The sequence below is a fragment of the Cryptomeria japonica genome, chromosome 4, assembly GCF_030272615.1.
Source record: "Cryptomeria japonica chromosome 4, Sugi_1.0, whole genome shotgun sequence".
NCBI lineage: Eukaryota > Viridiplantae > Streptophyta > Pinopsida > Cupressales > Cupressaceae > Cryptomeria > Cryptomeria japonica.
The window spans coordinates 525933259-525950604 of record NC_081408.1 but is presented as its reverse complement, the minus strand read 5'-3'; the positions used below and the strand labels follow the sequence as shown (position 1 = coordinate 525950604).

Genomic DNA, 17346 nt, shown 5'->3' with positions numbered 1-17346 from the left:
CATGACTCCTGAATTGTCCTTGCCCATTCTCGACTTCACCTCTGCATATCAATCATTTGTATGAAACAAACCGTGCAAGCAGGTATACCAAGTAGGAAGTCATGGCGAATGACTTGGACCGCTCTACATTCCTCAGCTGAAAGTCCAAATTGTCACTTATGATTCTAGACCAATTTATCAACGTCCCTCTAAGACAATCCCGGATGAAGTAGAACATCCATCCATCATATATTGCACCCTACGGCATCCCCATCACTCTGTTAAGAAGGACTACTAAGTCACTATATTTATCTTTGAAGTTTGTTCACCTAAGTGTCTTGGGAGCCTTGGAATGATGAAGCCTAGGCTCGATCATCCACTCTTTGTTTATTATACTCTTACATGCATCCATCTTCTTCGTGTACAGCTCTTCATATTCATCCTTAGTTGTATTCTTCATATCTACTCCACGTGGGATTCCAAACACTTCAGCAATCGCATCCTCAGCAAGGTAGGCAATGACAACGCCCTTAGGAGTCTTGATCATTCGCGAGCGAGGATCATAACATCGTGCACACTCCAGGATAAGTTCACTACATTGTATGGACTGTGGAAATCCAACGGCTTGAAAAATACCACTCTTCATAATGTTTACATACGCTGGGGAAGGAATCTGATTTCCGACTCCAAACATCCGCTGTCGCATCAGGTTCAAGCTCAAGAAATGCATGTTTGTATCCGTAATCCCCTTCCATCTGGATGACATCTTGGATTTTGGATAGAATCCAATCTCCAGTATCCTCTGTTGTTCTCTTCTTTCCTTAAATCCGGACTTCAACATCGCACCTATACGAAGCTTGAAGTTAGAACTTAGGAAAAATATAATATTCTTAATAGAATTCCTGACTTCTTAATGATTTAGGCTAATTAGGGTATGAAGTCAGGAAAATAGTCCACACTCTAGGTAGATCTTAACAATTAAATACAAAATGTGACAAGATTAGGGTATGAAACCCTCATGAAATCAACACCTCCTTATACTTAGAAATTTTGTGCAAATCATAGTGCAAAGGAGTATACCAGATCAAGAGTGACTAGGGAAAGGTGTGAAAGGTTGTGTTTTCACATAAATTTATGTCTAAAGACACCTTCCGCAGTCAACAATGGAGGTCACAAATCTGAAGACAACCTGCAACTAATAAATTAACCTTTCAAAACAAGTTGCAATCATTCAAAAATATGCACAAACTTGATAAAAATCTATTTGGACAATGAAAACAATCAAACTCGGGAGCATAGGTATGGCTGGTAAAAGATAAGTTCCTGAGGACAAGCAGCCAATAACAAAGTTGCAGACCTGAGACAGTCCTCCAATGGTCTGAAAATGATCCCAAAGTGTCTCCAAATGCAAATTGCTATAGTTGTGGTTCGCTGGGTAATAAAAGTTAGGTCTGAAAATTGATGATTAGCCAACAATGGAGGTCGAACTAGCTGAAGCAATGGCTTCAAAATTCAGATCTGCAGTAACCTCAGCAAGTAGGAATAATGGCAGCCACCAAGTGTGAAGGGATTCACCAAAATATGGCACCAAACCAAAATCGAAATTTTCCAGCTATGGCGTCACCTCACACAAGTCTGAAAACGTCATCAATGGCCTTCAAATCTGCCAACTTAGGTCTGAGAACAGCAAGCAAGAATGGCGGCATCAACAAAAATCGTCCAAGTTGGAGGTAGAAGCTCCAAACACAAAAAAACGCCTTTGCACAAAATCGCTATCTTCACCAAAAATCGTGGCACTTGATCGACAATGGCAGCCACCAATCATGTTGCTTAGCTGGAAAATGGAATGGCAATGGGAAAAAAATGGCAGCAAGAAGAGTCTTCAATCAATCACTCTACTTGAACACTTGCTCCAAAATCGCCAACTATGGAGAAAATCGCCCTTTGCACAAACACACTTGGCAAACTCAAATAATAAAATAATGCTGGACTCCTCCCTTTAAACTTGCTTTCATCATCAAATCTCACCACACAAGCAATGTGGGATAAAACACTTGTTCTTATAGTTGCTTGGGTAAAACTGATTTGCTTCTAGAAGGTTGAAAACATTAAATGCTTATTGCAAATCATTTATTAATTGTTTTTCATCTTTTAAATAGTCATCACCTTTTATTAAAAAACAATTAAATGGGGCTCATTTATTAAAATATTTCAGTTCAAATCAAAAATAGGCCAATTGGGGAAAATTGATCCTAGTAAGGATTAAAAATCCTCACAAAAATCACTTTAAAAAATCATCAAATATTCCCCTTAGGGGAAAATCAATCCCAGTCTAGATGAAAATACGGACTCAAAATTATCAAACGTGCATAAAAAATGGGGCTAGGGGAAAATCGATCCCAGTCTGGATGAAAATCCGGACTCAAAATTATCAAACGTGCATAAAAATGGGGCTAGGGGAAAATCGATATGTGTGGAATGAAAAATTCCACTTAAAATTAAGCCATCACACAAAAATACCCCTCTGGTGGAAAAACGACCTCAGTTTGGATGAAAATCCGGACTCAAAAATCATGAAAAATACTGTCAGTGGAAAATCGATATGAGTCTGGATGAAAGTCCGGACAAAAATCCTCAAAAACTTGTCACAAAAGACCTAGTGGAAAATCGATCCAGGTGTGGAATGAATGCAAACGTCATCCGCAACCTATCCATACCTCCCTGGTGGAAAAACGTGGGTAGTCAGGATAAATCCTAACACTTAGTCAAATTTTATTGCTTCCAGGGGAAAAACGACCCTAGTATGGATTCGCAGTGGTGGAAAAATGGAGCAAGTATGGATTTCAGGGGAAATCCATGTCCAGTCTAGATTTTGAGAGAGGAAAACCATGGGTAGTCAGGAATATGAGGGGAAAAGCACCTCTAGTATGGAATTTTGACCTTTTAACCCTTAGAATATGAATTTTCATCCACTAAATGATGATTTTTCCACTCAAAATCACTTAGAAACTTCGAAACCTAATAAAACTCAACTGGACTTAGGCAAATTTATCAAAAATTGGAGCGTGACACAAGGAAATCTATTGGGACAAAGTGTGAAATCAACTTGAATAATTCTCTAGGAGCGAGAAAACAACTCCAAAAGGTCTGAAAACACCTTAGCACTTAAAATCATTGATGAGGGCATTTAAAAAACACGTTAACACTCCAAAAGGGTCAACACTTTGACAAACTAGGATCATTTAGAAATCTAAATTTTCACACGCTTGATCCTATAACCTCAAAAACCCTAAACGGCACTAGGCATGATCAAAACTCCGAGACTCGGGCACGAGAAACACAAAAAATTGCCCACTAAGCAGCCAAAACCCTAACCTCACAACGCAGAAAGCAGGAAAAGACGGGGGTCCCTGGTAGCAATGGGGCGATGTGTGAAAAGGTCACAACACGTACCAATAAGATAGTCAAAACAAATACAAATAATGATATGGCTACAAATTTCAAACTCAGCACGAAGAAAGGAGAATACTCATGCCAAATGTAAGGAGTGTTTGCAAAAAATCCTTCATACGCGACACACAACCTCCCAAAAAAAACAATCCCAAAAAAACACCTAGCTATATTTGGTTGCATAGCAACCTCACGTCTTCATACAAGCAATCGCTTTAGTAAATTTGAGAACCAATATTCATACCCACCTTCTTCCTCGAAAATTTCTCATGGCTTGTATCATTAATAAAAACGATTCCCTTTTTTAATATTCAAGAGATGAGATGGCAGGTGACATGGAAAACAAGTAGGCAGCTTAAGCTGACAGACAACCAGCTCAAACAGACAGGCAAGTAGCTCAAGCCGACACCAAGCAGCTCAACCTAGCAACCAAGCAAGTCCACCATGTAGCAAAGTAGCTCAAAGATATTTCATTCCAATTCTCTTTTCAGAAACCAACCTTTGATATCAATGACAAAATCTACAACAGCATACACATAAAAACACGGAGCTTACGCATGGATATATGCAAACACGAGCATACACGCAAATACATGTATTGTTAGATTCCTTCTTATTGACTAGAATGATTCATTAATTCATGTTTACCCTCCAGGATGGATGGATCAAAGCTCTGATACCATTTGTAATGTCCCCTATTGGAATGCTACCTGTTTCCCAATATTTACATACATCATTCAACATCGTTATGTCTTAAATTAGGTTATTGAGATTAGAAGTATACATAATGCAATAAATAACTAATTAACTTTAGGGTTCCCCCTCACTTCTTCCCTAACCCTACAGAAGATGGTGGAATTACTATGCTAGGGCGCTTGAAAACAGTCTACGAGCGGTCTCCCTCAAGGTTTCTTAGGAACATATGTTTACGCCCATCATAGGACTCTCCCTCAAGGCTTCAGAAATATATGCCCTTACCCATCTTAGGATTTACCCATCTAGTAACCAAATTACTTTGTCTCCCCTACACAAACCCCCTATCCCTACATAGGCATTAGTGGAAGACTAAGGACTGGGCTATATATATAAAAATCTTTCATGTACTAGGAATGTATATGAAATTAAGTATGACTGTCATATATATTGCAATCTATATTAATATTACTGTTAAATCCTACGTAAGAACATTATCAGGCTTCATATATTAACAATGTTCCACGGGGACGCGTCCCCCCCTTTTTGGGCACATCCCCCTGTCAGAAACGTCTCCGGGACGGGGGGACAGGGACGCGACGTCCCCTGCCGTCCCGCCACCACCACCCAAACGCTGTCGGGACGTGGAGACGTCTCCTCGAAGACGTCTGCGCGTCTCCTTGGGAGACGTCTGGGCGTCTCCCGCGTTCCCAAGTCAAAACAAACTGGAAAAGGCAATTTTTAAAAAACATGTGCCTTTTGGGGGGGTTAAGGGGTAACCCTAATTGGATGTGGGCCCCACCCTACCCCCCAAAACAACACAAAAGCATGTTTCTTTTAGATTTCACTCTCATTTTGGAAAACTGATTTTTTTTCCAGCAAGCTGAAGAGGAGGAAAAACTTGAAGAAGACTGATTGAAGGGTGAGAAAAGTGATTGCAAGCATGATAGGAGCTAGAAGAAGCAAGAAGAAGAGGAAGAAGAAGATTCTTCTACATTTTGGAGAGATTTTTCAAGCACAATGTAGGGTTTTTCAACTTTTTCTTGTGTTTTTTTGTTTTATTTTCTGATTTTCATTGTTCTATGTCATTTTTGGATTTTTTTTCCCTATTCATCTCAAGACTCAAAATGAGATTTGATGTTGAATCTTGAGGGCAAAATGATGAATCATTTTGCCCTCAAGATTCAACATCAAATCTCATTTTGAGATGAATAGGAAAAAAATTTAAAAATAAGTTACCGGTTCTTCCCCTTTTGGCCTGGGTTCAGGTTCTGGTTCTTGCCCGGTCCCGGTTCTTCCTGGGTTCTCCTTGGGTTCCTCCCGAGTCCTTCCCAGGTGGCCGGGTTCCCTGTGGGTCCTGCGTCGCAGGACCCACAGGGAACCTGGCCACCTGGGAAGGACCCGGGTGGAACCCAGGTCGAACCCAGGAGGACCCGCATGAACCCAGGCCCGTGGTTTCCAAAAAACAGGGCCACGAGTCAAAATAAAAATAAAAAAAAACTTTTTAAAATAGTTTTTATATAATAAAACTCTAATTCGCGCAGGACCCACAGGGAACCCGACCACCTGGGAAGGACCCGGGTGGAACCCAGGTCGAACCCAGGAGGACCCGCATGAACCCAGGCTCGTGGTTTCCAAAAAATAGGACCACGAGTCAAAAAGACAATAAAAAAAAACTTTTTAAAATAGTTTTTATATAATAAAACTCTAATTCGCCCCTTTATGACTTTTTAAAAAAGACTTGAAACTTGAATATTATCTTTTTTGCAAATTACAAATATGATATTAGACTTTAGCTATTAGTTTACTAATTACATTTGCGATATATGAATATTTATTGGCATTAGCAATTAATAATTATAGATTTATCATTTATCATTTATGTATGGAAAGTCACATTGAATATTTTATTTTTGTATGGATTGTATTTATCGAACATATGTATAATAAATGCGTATATATATATCATTAAAATATATATATATATATGTACAGACGAACCCGTACCCGTACCCACACCCAAGATTTTTTTTTTTGCCGAATCCGTGAATCCGTACCCGAATCCGAATCCGAACCCGTACTGGTAACTTAGATATATTGTTAAAGTAGGCTGATTTTATTTTTATTTTTATTTTGTGAAATGCAGTGTCAATTTCACAATTAGCTCCCAAGGCATGAGTGAAGATGACATGGAAATCCATTCTCATAGTGAGAATGATTCAGAATATGAACCTGAAAAATGAGGGGGGTGACCATGGGGCTGATCCTGGAGCCCAATCTAGTTCTATGGCAAGTGCACCAGCTAGTATAGGTTGCCCTTCAGAGTTGTTGGCACTTGGCACGATATGCTAGGGGTCATTTTGATCCTAAGTCTCCTCTAAAACAGTTTGCTTCATAAATATCAGTACAAGGCACATCACATTCAAGTGGGTGAACAAGGAAGTGGAAGTGCAATATTTGTGACACAGAATGATTCGGTAACATTAGTAGGGTGAATGCACACTTTCTGTTTTGGAGAGGAAAAGGCGTGAAACATTGTAAGTTTTTGAAGGAAGCCAAAAATATACAGTACAGAATTGAATTTAACAGGCTTTGGGGGGTTCTAGATGACACAAATATTTCAATGCCTACTACTTTGTCTACTAGGGCAGCACTTCAGGGCAACCAGAATGTGCCACATACTTCTCATGCTTCGCAGACGGGAGGAATGATGTTTGGATCTCCATCCACTTCCACTTCTACTGCCACCAGGGCTGGGAAACGTAGGTTGCAGACACCACAGAGAAACCCCATTGCTGATATGTTTAATGTGCAGCTGAGAGATGAGATAGATGAATCCATTGGCAAGTTCTTTGCCAATGGCATTCCCTTTCATGTTACACGGTCTCCTTATTATAGGGAGATGATGGCTATGGTGGCCAAGGGAGGACCATCTTATGTGCCACTAGGGGAGACGAAAATAAGGACCTCGATCTTAGATAAATGCTATTCCAAGATCAATATTTTGATGGAGAAGATGAAGGCATGTTGGGTGGCATCGGGGTGCAGCATAGTTATGGATGGGTGGACAGACATTAGCCATCGTCCACTCATCAACGTCATGGTCACATGTGCAGAGGGCCCATACTTCCTTAGAGCAATTGATTGTACAGGGCATCGTAAAGATGCTAATTTCTAGTTTCAGGTCCTCAGGGAGGCTATTGAGGAGGTTGGGCCACAAAATGTGGTCCAAGTAGTGACAGATGCAGCCCATGTGTGTAGAGCAGCAAGGAGTCTCATTGAGGCAGCCTATAGACACATTTGGTGGACCCCATGTTGTGTGCATGCCATGAACAATGCACTCAAGGACATGGGGAAGATAGACTAGATTAGAGGAGTGGTCACCAATGCGAGAGATGTGCAGATGTTTATCTGCAACCACCACACTTCACATGCACTCTTCAGGACCTTCGCAAAGAAGGAGTTCTTGAAACCAGTTGAGACTAGATATGCATCCTATTTCATTCTCTTGGAGAGAATGATTGAGTTGCAAGAGGCATTGCAACTCATGGTTATGACTAATGAGTGGAATAGGTGGGTTGAGGCCAAGACAAAGCAGGGGAGAAGGGTGAAGGAGATAGTGAAGAGTGATGTGTTTTGGATTGATGCGAAATACATTGTCTCCATTTCTCCAGTATTCCAGGTGATCAGATATGGGGATGGGGATGCACCTAACCTTGGAGAGGTGTATGAGTGCATTGACTCTATGCTTGACCAGATGAGGGTTGTTGTGCGAGTGAAGGACCCCTCTTTAGTATTCTACAATGAGCAAATCCAGCCTATCATTCAGCATAGATGGGACAAGTTGAACACTCCTTTGCATATAGCTGCCTTTGCCTTGAATCCTAAGTGGTACAAGGCTAAACCGGGTAGATCAACACCGATTCAGGATGATGAGGTGAAGGCGGGTTTCTTTAGGTGCATAGAGAAGATGTTTGATTCCAGAGATGCCGGCACAATGCGCACTGAGTGGGGAAGATTTGCCACTCTTAGAGGTTATTCAGATGCGACAAAGATGGATATAAACAATATGGCACAGGAGGACCCACTTTTATGATGGAATTGTCATGGCCCGAAATCTTTGACCACCACTCTAGCCATCTGTCTGCTATCCCAGGTTTCCAGTTCTTCAGCTGCTGAGAGGAAGTGGTCTACATATAGCTTCATCCACTCTCTTAAGAGGAACAGACTTACCTATAAGAGAGCAGAGAAGCTTGTGGCTGTACACAGTGCTTTGCGTCTCATGGACCGCAAGACACTTGTGTACAAGGAGAGTCCAGCGGCACGATGGGATGTAGAGCCAAAGGAGCCTTCACAAATTGATGAGGATGATCCTACCACTTCAAATGCAGGGCTAGTTGGTGTGAGCTTGAGGGACCTTGATCTTCAGGAGTCCAGCAGTTCCAATGAGGAGGAGTTTGTAGATGATTAGAGGCCTCCATTAGCTACATTTTGAGTTTTGTCATTTTGTCTTTGACTCTAGTCTCTTTTGTAATGCTATTGCTACACGTATTTGTATTTGGCTACTCATTGTAATGATGAATCATGTAATCATCTTTATTATTATAGACTTTGCAATGGCATCAGATATTCGTATTTTCGTTTTCCTTTTTCGATATTCATATGATAGAAATGAGAAATCTCCAATTTGACAATTTCATTTGTCAAATTTTATTTACTTTTAGCAATTAGTATTACTAATCTAAGTAATCTTGGTATTTCCTATAGTTTCATTTGAAATCTAATTCTTATACTGTTATACATCTTTTCAAAACTAGTTTTTCAAGTACTATATGTATATGTATAAGTATATGAGCACCACCACCCCGCCACCCCCCACCGCCACCGTCCCCCCGCCGTCCCAAAATTTAGACCCTTGGTCCCCCCGTCCCGTCCCTGCGTCCCCCCGTCCCCAACGCCCATGGAACACTGTATATTAAGCATACATATTAAGCACATCCCCAAGCATACCACCAAGAACAAGGATGTTACTGCCTGTAACTTAATAACAGTTCTGATCTGACCTGATCGATGGTGATGTCACTAGATGCTTTTGATTCCTTTCCTTTATATCTCTCAATGTGAGAGAGAGGTCACACCTCTTCTTCATGTATACCCTTTGGCAAGAGACACACACTTTCACCATTAACACCCTTTGAATGAGTACAACTCTTCATTATTTCTGCCCTTTGAAAGGGACATAACCTTTCACAATCAGATCTCCACTTCTTATTTAAATCAGATCTGCATTTCTGATTCCCCAAATTATCTCCCCTTCAAATGAGTTCTTTTCTCCCTTTTATACCTCATATTTGGGGGAATCGCAACTTATCATTTCATGCCTTTTGACCATTCATTAACTTTAATCAAATTTTAATTATATTTTTTTATATATTAAATTAATTTTTATTTTTATTCTTTTGTATTTTAATTTTATTATTATTATTTATTATTAAATTATATTTCAAAGCGGGGACATTACAATTTGTCACTTGGGAAATATTTTATATTTATGCTAGTCGGCTTTCTTTATTAAATCTCACTGGCTAAATTTAAAAGACTCTGATTTGTATTAGTTTAAGGGCTGTCAACCCAAATCTGGTGGGAGCATGACATAATGCCTTCTAGAAAGATTCCCTAGGACCTAAATAAACTTGTGTATGTGAATAGGACCCATTAGTGAGCTAGTTAGGTAAAATACCTTATTCACACCAACAGTTTGAATGTCACAAGAAACCAGGACACTTGTTGAAGGGCCAAAACCGGTGGTGCAGAATAGAACCAGTGAACTTAAAAGTGCATCACCTTGTATGACTTTATCCTTAATGCTTGGAAAATTTACAATTGAATAGTGCGGTTGCTCATTGTAGATCTACAAATAATGTGGTTACAACCAGAAGTAACATTTCATAACCATGTTATTGGTCTTTTCCATAATCAAGGAATAAGAAGCACAGCATTTGGTCTGAGAAACCTACCCAAGAAGTAGAAAGAAAACCAGTACAGGTGGAATACACATTATGCAGATGTTTAAATTACAGAAGCAACTACAATGCATGGTACCAGCTAAAGTCACAATTTAATTACGCTTTCTGAACATCAAAAGCTAAACATTATAAGTGTGATTTGTTTCCCTTGAATGATTAAGTTGACAAGTTACACGGATGTGATATCAAATGCAACCAAGCTGCAGAAGTTAATTAAATTGACTCTTCAATGATTTGTTTCCTTTTTAAGTTTTAACCAACAAATCAATGGAAATGCTTGCAAACATTTTTTCAGTCTAACCAGTCATATATAAGAGAGAAAAACTCTCTGTCCATACCTACTCCACGGTAGAGACCGCGTAAGCCACTCTCCCTGTAGACATTTGCAAACACATCCACCATCCCTTTGTAGGCTGGCTGAAAATGAGCATGCCTTAATTTCTTATCCACATGTGTTTTGTATGATCCTGTCAACTGCACAAGTAAATACAGGAACATAAAAATGAGTAGAAAGAAAAGTAACGAGTTATATATGCATTCATGTCTTCTACTTTCCAGTTCATTGCAATTGTAAAATCCTGTTCTCCACACATGCATATTTGTTTTAAAGCAGATTAGATAACTTTTGCTTCGGGTTTACTAATATGGTACACAAAGAATAAGTCTATATGCCTTTATTCTTAAAATTAAATATTCAATATTCCAAGAGAGGCATCTCTATACACTCTCAGACAAGCACATACAAATTCTGTGAAAAATTATGTTCAGATATAGAGGATTTGTCTTGATACTTGCTGACATCTATGTACATGCAGATTACAAGATTTATCTCAAAATTCAGTAAGACACATATCAGCAAGCCTGTAATAAACCATTGGCATTTTAGAATTTCACTATACTCTCAGAAATAAAGCTCTGAAATAACTTGCCTGATATGCTAGCCTGGTACGAGCTAAATCCAGTGGATATGTGCACATAACTGCTGTTCCTCCTGACAAGGAACCTGCCAAGAGATCAACAATTGGACCAGTCCCAACACCAGGATAATAGTTAATGATCCAGCGGCGGTATTGTTCATATGTCATAAAATGCAGAGCAGCATATGGGACAATTCTAGCAACACTAGCCCCGTTTCCTCTGAAACAATTATATAAGAAACTCAGAAAATTCCTCAATCAACAAAATACTTACAGCTACTGCATATCAAATTTAACACCAAATTTATACTGCATCCAGTCCTCTTGACAAATTTTCAATTCTCATTTGTTATGATCATTGCCAATGAAAAACTGAGGTGCCTAACATTGTCCTAAGCAATGTTACACAAAGCAATAAGCAATACGTATGGATGAAAATATTCTAGTGTAACATCTTTGAGAATTCAGCCAAGATACAGTCAAGGAAATCTGTAGGTTGACTATATTTCTTAGTATAGATTAGTTGAAAAGCTTTTCATTTCATAAATTAAGAAAATAAATCTAGCCCCGTTTCTTCTTAAACAATTGATGAAGATTCGGAATATATCTTAAGAAGGAATTTTAAAAAACAAATCAGGCACCGCATATGCAGTTTGAAACCAAAACCAAACTACGTCTGGACCTCTGACATTGCTTACATGACCATTTCCAATTGAATGCAGAGCAGTGCCTAAGGCTAACATTGTTCCAAACTGCACCACGCATATCAGTAAAGTAGCTGGACTTTGGCACAAAATGTCCATGGGTAGCATTTTTGAGCATCAGGGCAAGACAAATTGAAGGAAATCTTTAGGAAGTGGAGTCTTCATCTTTATGGAATGGTAAACTAATATTTAAACTAAACTAATAGTTAAGAAAAACGATATGATAAACCAATTAAATTGTGAAACAATAAACTATGCCATGACTTATTTGTGGAAAAGCAGTCGAATTCAAATTCCACCCACTTATACAATTTATCAAAACTAAACTTTAAACTAATGTATATATGATACAAGAAAAACAATAGACTAATATTTCAGAAAAATCATATATGATGCTTGGAAGATTAAAAAGAACGTCTAACAAAACAAAAAAATCCCCCAAAATTTAAAATTATCCATTGCGAATTCAAAAACTAAAAGGGCAATTCAAAATCTTGCTGAAAATGCAGCTATGCTGCTTGTAACAAATCCTACCTGTAAAGGCCACCAATGCCCTCGGTCTGAAGTATCCTTCCAAAAGATTTCCATATACCCAGTGATTGAAATTCTCCGCGCCTCGTCTGCCACAAAATGAAGGTAAGTGCTTTTCTGCATCAATTATGCATAGGCAGTTCAAATTTCAACGCATATCAAAGGCGTTGGTCCAGAATCAAATGACCCACAAAATCCAAAACATTTTGCACCGTAATTGAAACAGAAGTTTAAAAATCGTTTCAGGATAACAGGAATTGGCATTGCTAATCATCGTTAAGTCAAGGAATTTAAAAAAAAAATATTGAATCAATGCATTTAGGGCTGAGACTTTGTTTAAAGTTAAAGACCCACAATGTAACCATGTTATAAAAAAGACAAAAAATCTTTGAAAGTGATGTAAAACGCATTTCTGCCCAACAATTATGTATATTATTGATGATAACAACCACCTTAACAAAGAAATTGACAAAAGAAAAAGAAAAAAAGAAAAATTTTAAAAGAAAAACAAGAAAATTGAATTACAATCCAAATTATGAATTCATGAAATTGAGAATTGAAATTGAACCTGAAATAAAATTTTAATGCGCTCAAAGGGCGCCACGGCTGTTTTTGCAACCGCACCGGAAGCCCCTCCGGCAATGAGCTCCTTCATGTAAAGTGGCAGGTCCAAAAAGAGCCCTTTAATGGCTCCCTCATTCTCTGCCATTAATGAGGTTTTTTCAACAGTTTTTGACATTAGACTGGGATCCTGCGAGGAACCCATGTTCATGAAATTCAGTTATAATTTTTAAAGGGCCTCGTGATTGAATCACAGTCAGGCTGGTTTGAAGGAGAAAGATCTGATCGTATGAGTGTTGATCACATAGTTGTTGGCCCCCATGTGACCAGCAGGGGGCGAAAAAGAGGCTGCAAGTTTAATCTATGAAGAAACAGTTGGCGGCTGAGCGTGGATAATTCAATGGATTATGCGGCGACCAAAAGAGTTTTAATCAAAATGGATATAATCTCTTTCCTTTCACTGATCTTCCTTCCCTGCAAGTAAAGGATGTTCTTATTATTTATTCTTACACGTGGCAACTAGGGAACAATGTTTGTATCAGCAAGGCATTTGGTTGGCTCTTCCTCGCCATTTCCCAAATATCTCAAATTATACATATTTCTAAATAAAGAAATATATTTTTTATTATTAAAATTAAGTTTTATGAATGTAAAAACTAATAAATTTGATTTAGATTTTGTGCAATAGAATTTTGATATTTCAAAAAAAAAGTTGATAAATTATTATTTTGATTATAATTTTTTAATTCTAGTTTAGTGATTATCATATATTTAGTGTCATAATAAAAAACTAATCAAATTATATGAAAGGTATTTTTTTTTTTTAATTAATTTCAAAACAATAACCATAACAGATCCTATTACACACACTAACTTCAAATGAAACTAAATCATCTAATTAATGATTGCAAATTGAAATTATAGTCATATGGTGACCTCAAGGCCTCATGTTACAGCTCCAATGGCTATAAAACTTATCCCACACAATTACCTTCAACTAGATCGGGACAACAATCAAAACAATCTTAGCTTCATTGTAAGATGAGGCTTTAAAACATCAAAACTAATAAACTTATTGATGGAATAACTTCCAATATTCAATTTGTGATTTCTCGTGCTTGCAACACTTAATAGAAGTTGCAACTCAAGCTCTTTATAAAACCTCCATGGCTGATTGCTTTTCTTTTTTAGCTTCATTTTGTCCTTTCAACTCCCCAGTCTATCAAAAATCAACTTTTTCTCAATAATTGATGGAAATATAAAAATTTTGGCACTAGAGTGGATAAGTCCCCTTTGACGTTTGTGATGCACTAGCATATTCTCCTTCATTTCCAATGCCCAAGTTATGAAAAAAATTAAAATATTAATTTAAAATGCATTTTAGAACACTTGTTGGCACCTAGTGGTTTCTCATATGATTCTCTCCAATGTCCACACATTATTTGGCCATTTTTACATTTAAATTATATATTCAAGGATACATGACATCAGCATGAAAGAATTGTACTAATTTGTAATTGTTAGTGTAAGAAGAATCAATTTGCAAGCATCTAATTTGAGTGCTCTTTTCTAACTCTGACTACCACTAGTCCTACAAAAGTCTTGTCATAAATGCTAGAATGTTCCACCATTTCCAAATTTGCAACATGTTTTTTTTGGAAATAAAATAATAAAATTTAAATGATTTCTTGGAAGGTAACAACAAATGGACTTCAGGTTACTATTGGTAAAAATAAAACTTTTAACTAAATAATAAATTATTCACCAAACTTGAAAACAACAAAAATAAAATAAACATTTCAATACACACACACACACACATACACATTGTTGGCAGTGAGCTACCCCCTTGTCAATGAGGCATTCAACGCTGACCTCAGGATTCGTGACATAGCAGTGAGCCTCCCATGGATCTCAGTTAAGTCTGGCGTTTGTAGCAAGCACTAATGGTTCAAGCTTTTGGCGCAACGGCAAACAATTCCAACAATTGGTATCATAGCCATGGGTCAAGGGTTCGAATCCCTGGGGTCACGTTGAGGGGGGGATTGTTGGCAGTGAGCTACCCCTTGTTAGTGAAGCGTTCAACGCCGACCTTGAGATTTGTGACATGTCAGTGAGCCTCCCGTGGATTTGGGTTAAGTCTGGTGTTTGTAACGAGCATTGATAGTTTGAGCTTTTGGCATGACAGCAAACGATTCCAACACACACATATATGTATATATATAGGTACATGTATATGTATATGTATATGTATATGTATATATGTAGATATGTGTGTATATGTATATGAAGATATATAGATATGTATATATCTACACACACACACACCCACATATGTATATATATGCATATCTATATATATATATATATATATATATATATATATATATATATATATATATATATATATATATATATATATATATATATATATATATATATATATATATATATATATACATGTGTGTGTATGTATATGTGCATCTACATACATATATACATGTTGTAGCATCGTAAATTATATATGCATACAATTTTGTTCTCACCTAGATCTCACCTTGGTGCTTTGTCTTTTGATGCTAGATGACTATTTTCATTCTACTCATACCACTTCACAAACCTACAATTTCAACATCTTCCCTGCCTTCTCCATAGATTTGAGTCTTGATTCTTAGGACTAGGGCACCCAACACTCTAGTCCTCTCAATCAAGACCCAAAATTGGTCCTCACAACGATCACATCAAGTGAGTAGGAAATTGGATCCCATGTCGACCTACTCTAAAAAATTCAAATAATTTTCAAGAAGTCAAGTATAAAAGGAGGTCTACCCCACTCATTTCGAATCTCAACAATCTCCTAAGTCGTCTAATTATCCTAATTACACTCTAGCAAATCCAATTCAAGTGAGAAAGCAATCAGACATTCATCAAGCATTGGAGAAGAAGTGAAGTCAAGTTCAAGCATTCAAGATGGCATCCATGATCAACCTTCTATGAAAAAATTCCACAAGACATCCTAAAACCCTTGCATGAGGATTCAAGCAAGCTTCATTACGGGAATTGACTTAGGAGCTATACTCAGAGATTCAGATAGAGTTAATGACGACGAATAGGTTCATATTTCAACGAAGCGAAAATCGAAGGACCAGGGTAAATCTCTAGTACCCAATCCCAAAAAATCGACCTGAACTTTCAGGAATAGGTTCTGATTCTCTTCTTCTACCCAGACCCTTGTCGATGGCTCTGTTAGATATCTACAACATCCTATTTTTGTCAATTTACTTCAATTTCCCAAATACTTGCCCTAGATTCAACTATATGATTTCAATTGCATTTTCAACTCAAACATTAAGGGAATAAGAGTTCAATCAGCATTCAACCCTCTTCTTAATAGAATAGAGGTTGGATATGTTGGAACCATAAAATTTGAAGATTTTAGAGTTATAGATTCATGCCAAAAAGTGGATTTCTCAATGCAATTGTATCCACCCTATGATTAGCTCCTGAAAACCCATGAACACGTTAAGAGGTCAATTTCCAGGTATGTATATGTATTCAAAAGTTGAATTTTCAGCTGTTGGAGACATGCTGATGGATGCAGCTTTAGTTTTGGGAGGCGAAAACATACTCAAGATTTCGTCAAATAACTTTATCCAACTGGCTACACGAAATGTTGGAAATGATGCATCTTGGGATTGGCGACATGTAGAAGCTTCATTATATTGTATTTGAGTCATATCAAGGGCAGTTTCAAATATCAAAGGGAGTTGTAATGCCACAGGTTATGGACTTGCTACCGAAATTACCTCTTCAATCTCAACTTCTTCACACAGAATGTTTGACCGATGCAGGATATTCAAAATGGTTGGGAAGTGCACCTAGTACACCATCATTTCTGCCTTCCATTATAGAAGTTTTGATTAGAGGCATTACTACAACACCGAACATTTCAACTGTAGCTTCATTAGCATTGCAAAATGTTTGCAATGCTTGCAGGGACAAGTTAGCTAGTTCACTAAAAGGTCTTTTTATGATTTATCACGAGGTTGTAAGTGGACAAAGTAATTACAAGTTGTCCAATGATGATGCCTTGCAACTTATTGAAGCCTGAGTATGGTTATAACTGCTCTTCCAGCAGAGCATGCAAATAGAGCAGTGGAGTCATTATGGATGCATATAGTTGCTCCCTTGCAGCAAGTCATAACACAACAAGCACAATCATATCAACAGATGAATGCAAATCAATACATTGTTCCTATTGATCGTATTGCAAATATTTTCAGATTTGTGAACCTCCCTGAAGTTGTCATTGATGCATTCCAAAAAATGTGGCCAATTTTTAAAAAAAATCTTTGTCCAACGAGTGTGGGATATGATAACCATGGAGCAACTCTGCAAGGCGTGCAAGTATGTCGTGAGAACATGTGGAAAGTCTATGGTAATTATTATGGGTAATATGTTGCAAGAGGTCCAGATGCAGTATAC

General features: G+C 37.8%; 1 protein-coding gene across 2 annotated transcripts in view; it reads right to left on the bottom strand.

Moving 5' to 3' along the window:
• LOC131069024 (mitochondrial carrier protein CoAc2) overlaps positions 1 to 13344 on the bottom strand; it is a 41653-nt gene extending 28309 nt beyond the window's left edge. Inside the window, exons 1-4 of one of the 2 annotated variants that reach the window (XM_058004321.2) lie at positions 12869 to 13344; positions 12304 to 12389; positions 11078 to 11285; positions 10487 to 10622 (exon numbers count right to left, since the gene is read on the bottom strand). In XM_058004321.2, coding sequence (XP_057860304.1) covers positions 10487 to 10622; positions 11078 to 11285; positions 12304 to 12389; positions 12869 to 13072 — 634 coding nt within the window. In that variant the 5' untranslated portion in view covers positions 13073 to 13344. The remainder of the gene's footprint in view (positions 1 to 10486; positions 10623 to 11077; positions 11286 to 12303; positions 12390 to 12868) is intronic. The other variant, XM_059219935.1, reaches the window with a different exon arrangement.
• Between the last annotated feature and the right edge of the window lie 4002 nt (positions 13345 to 17346).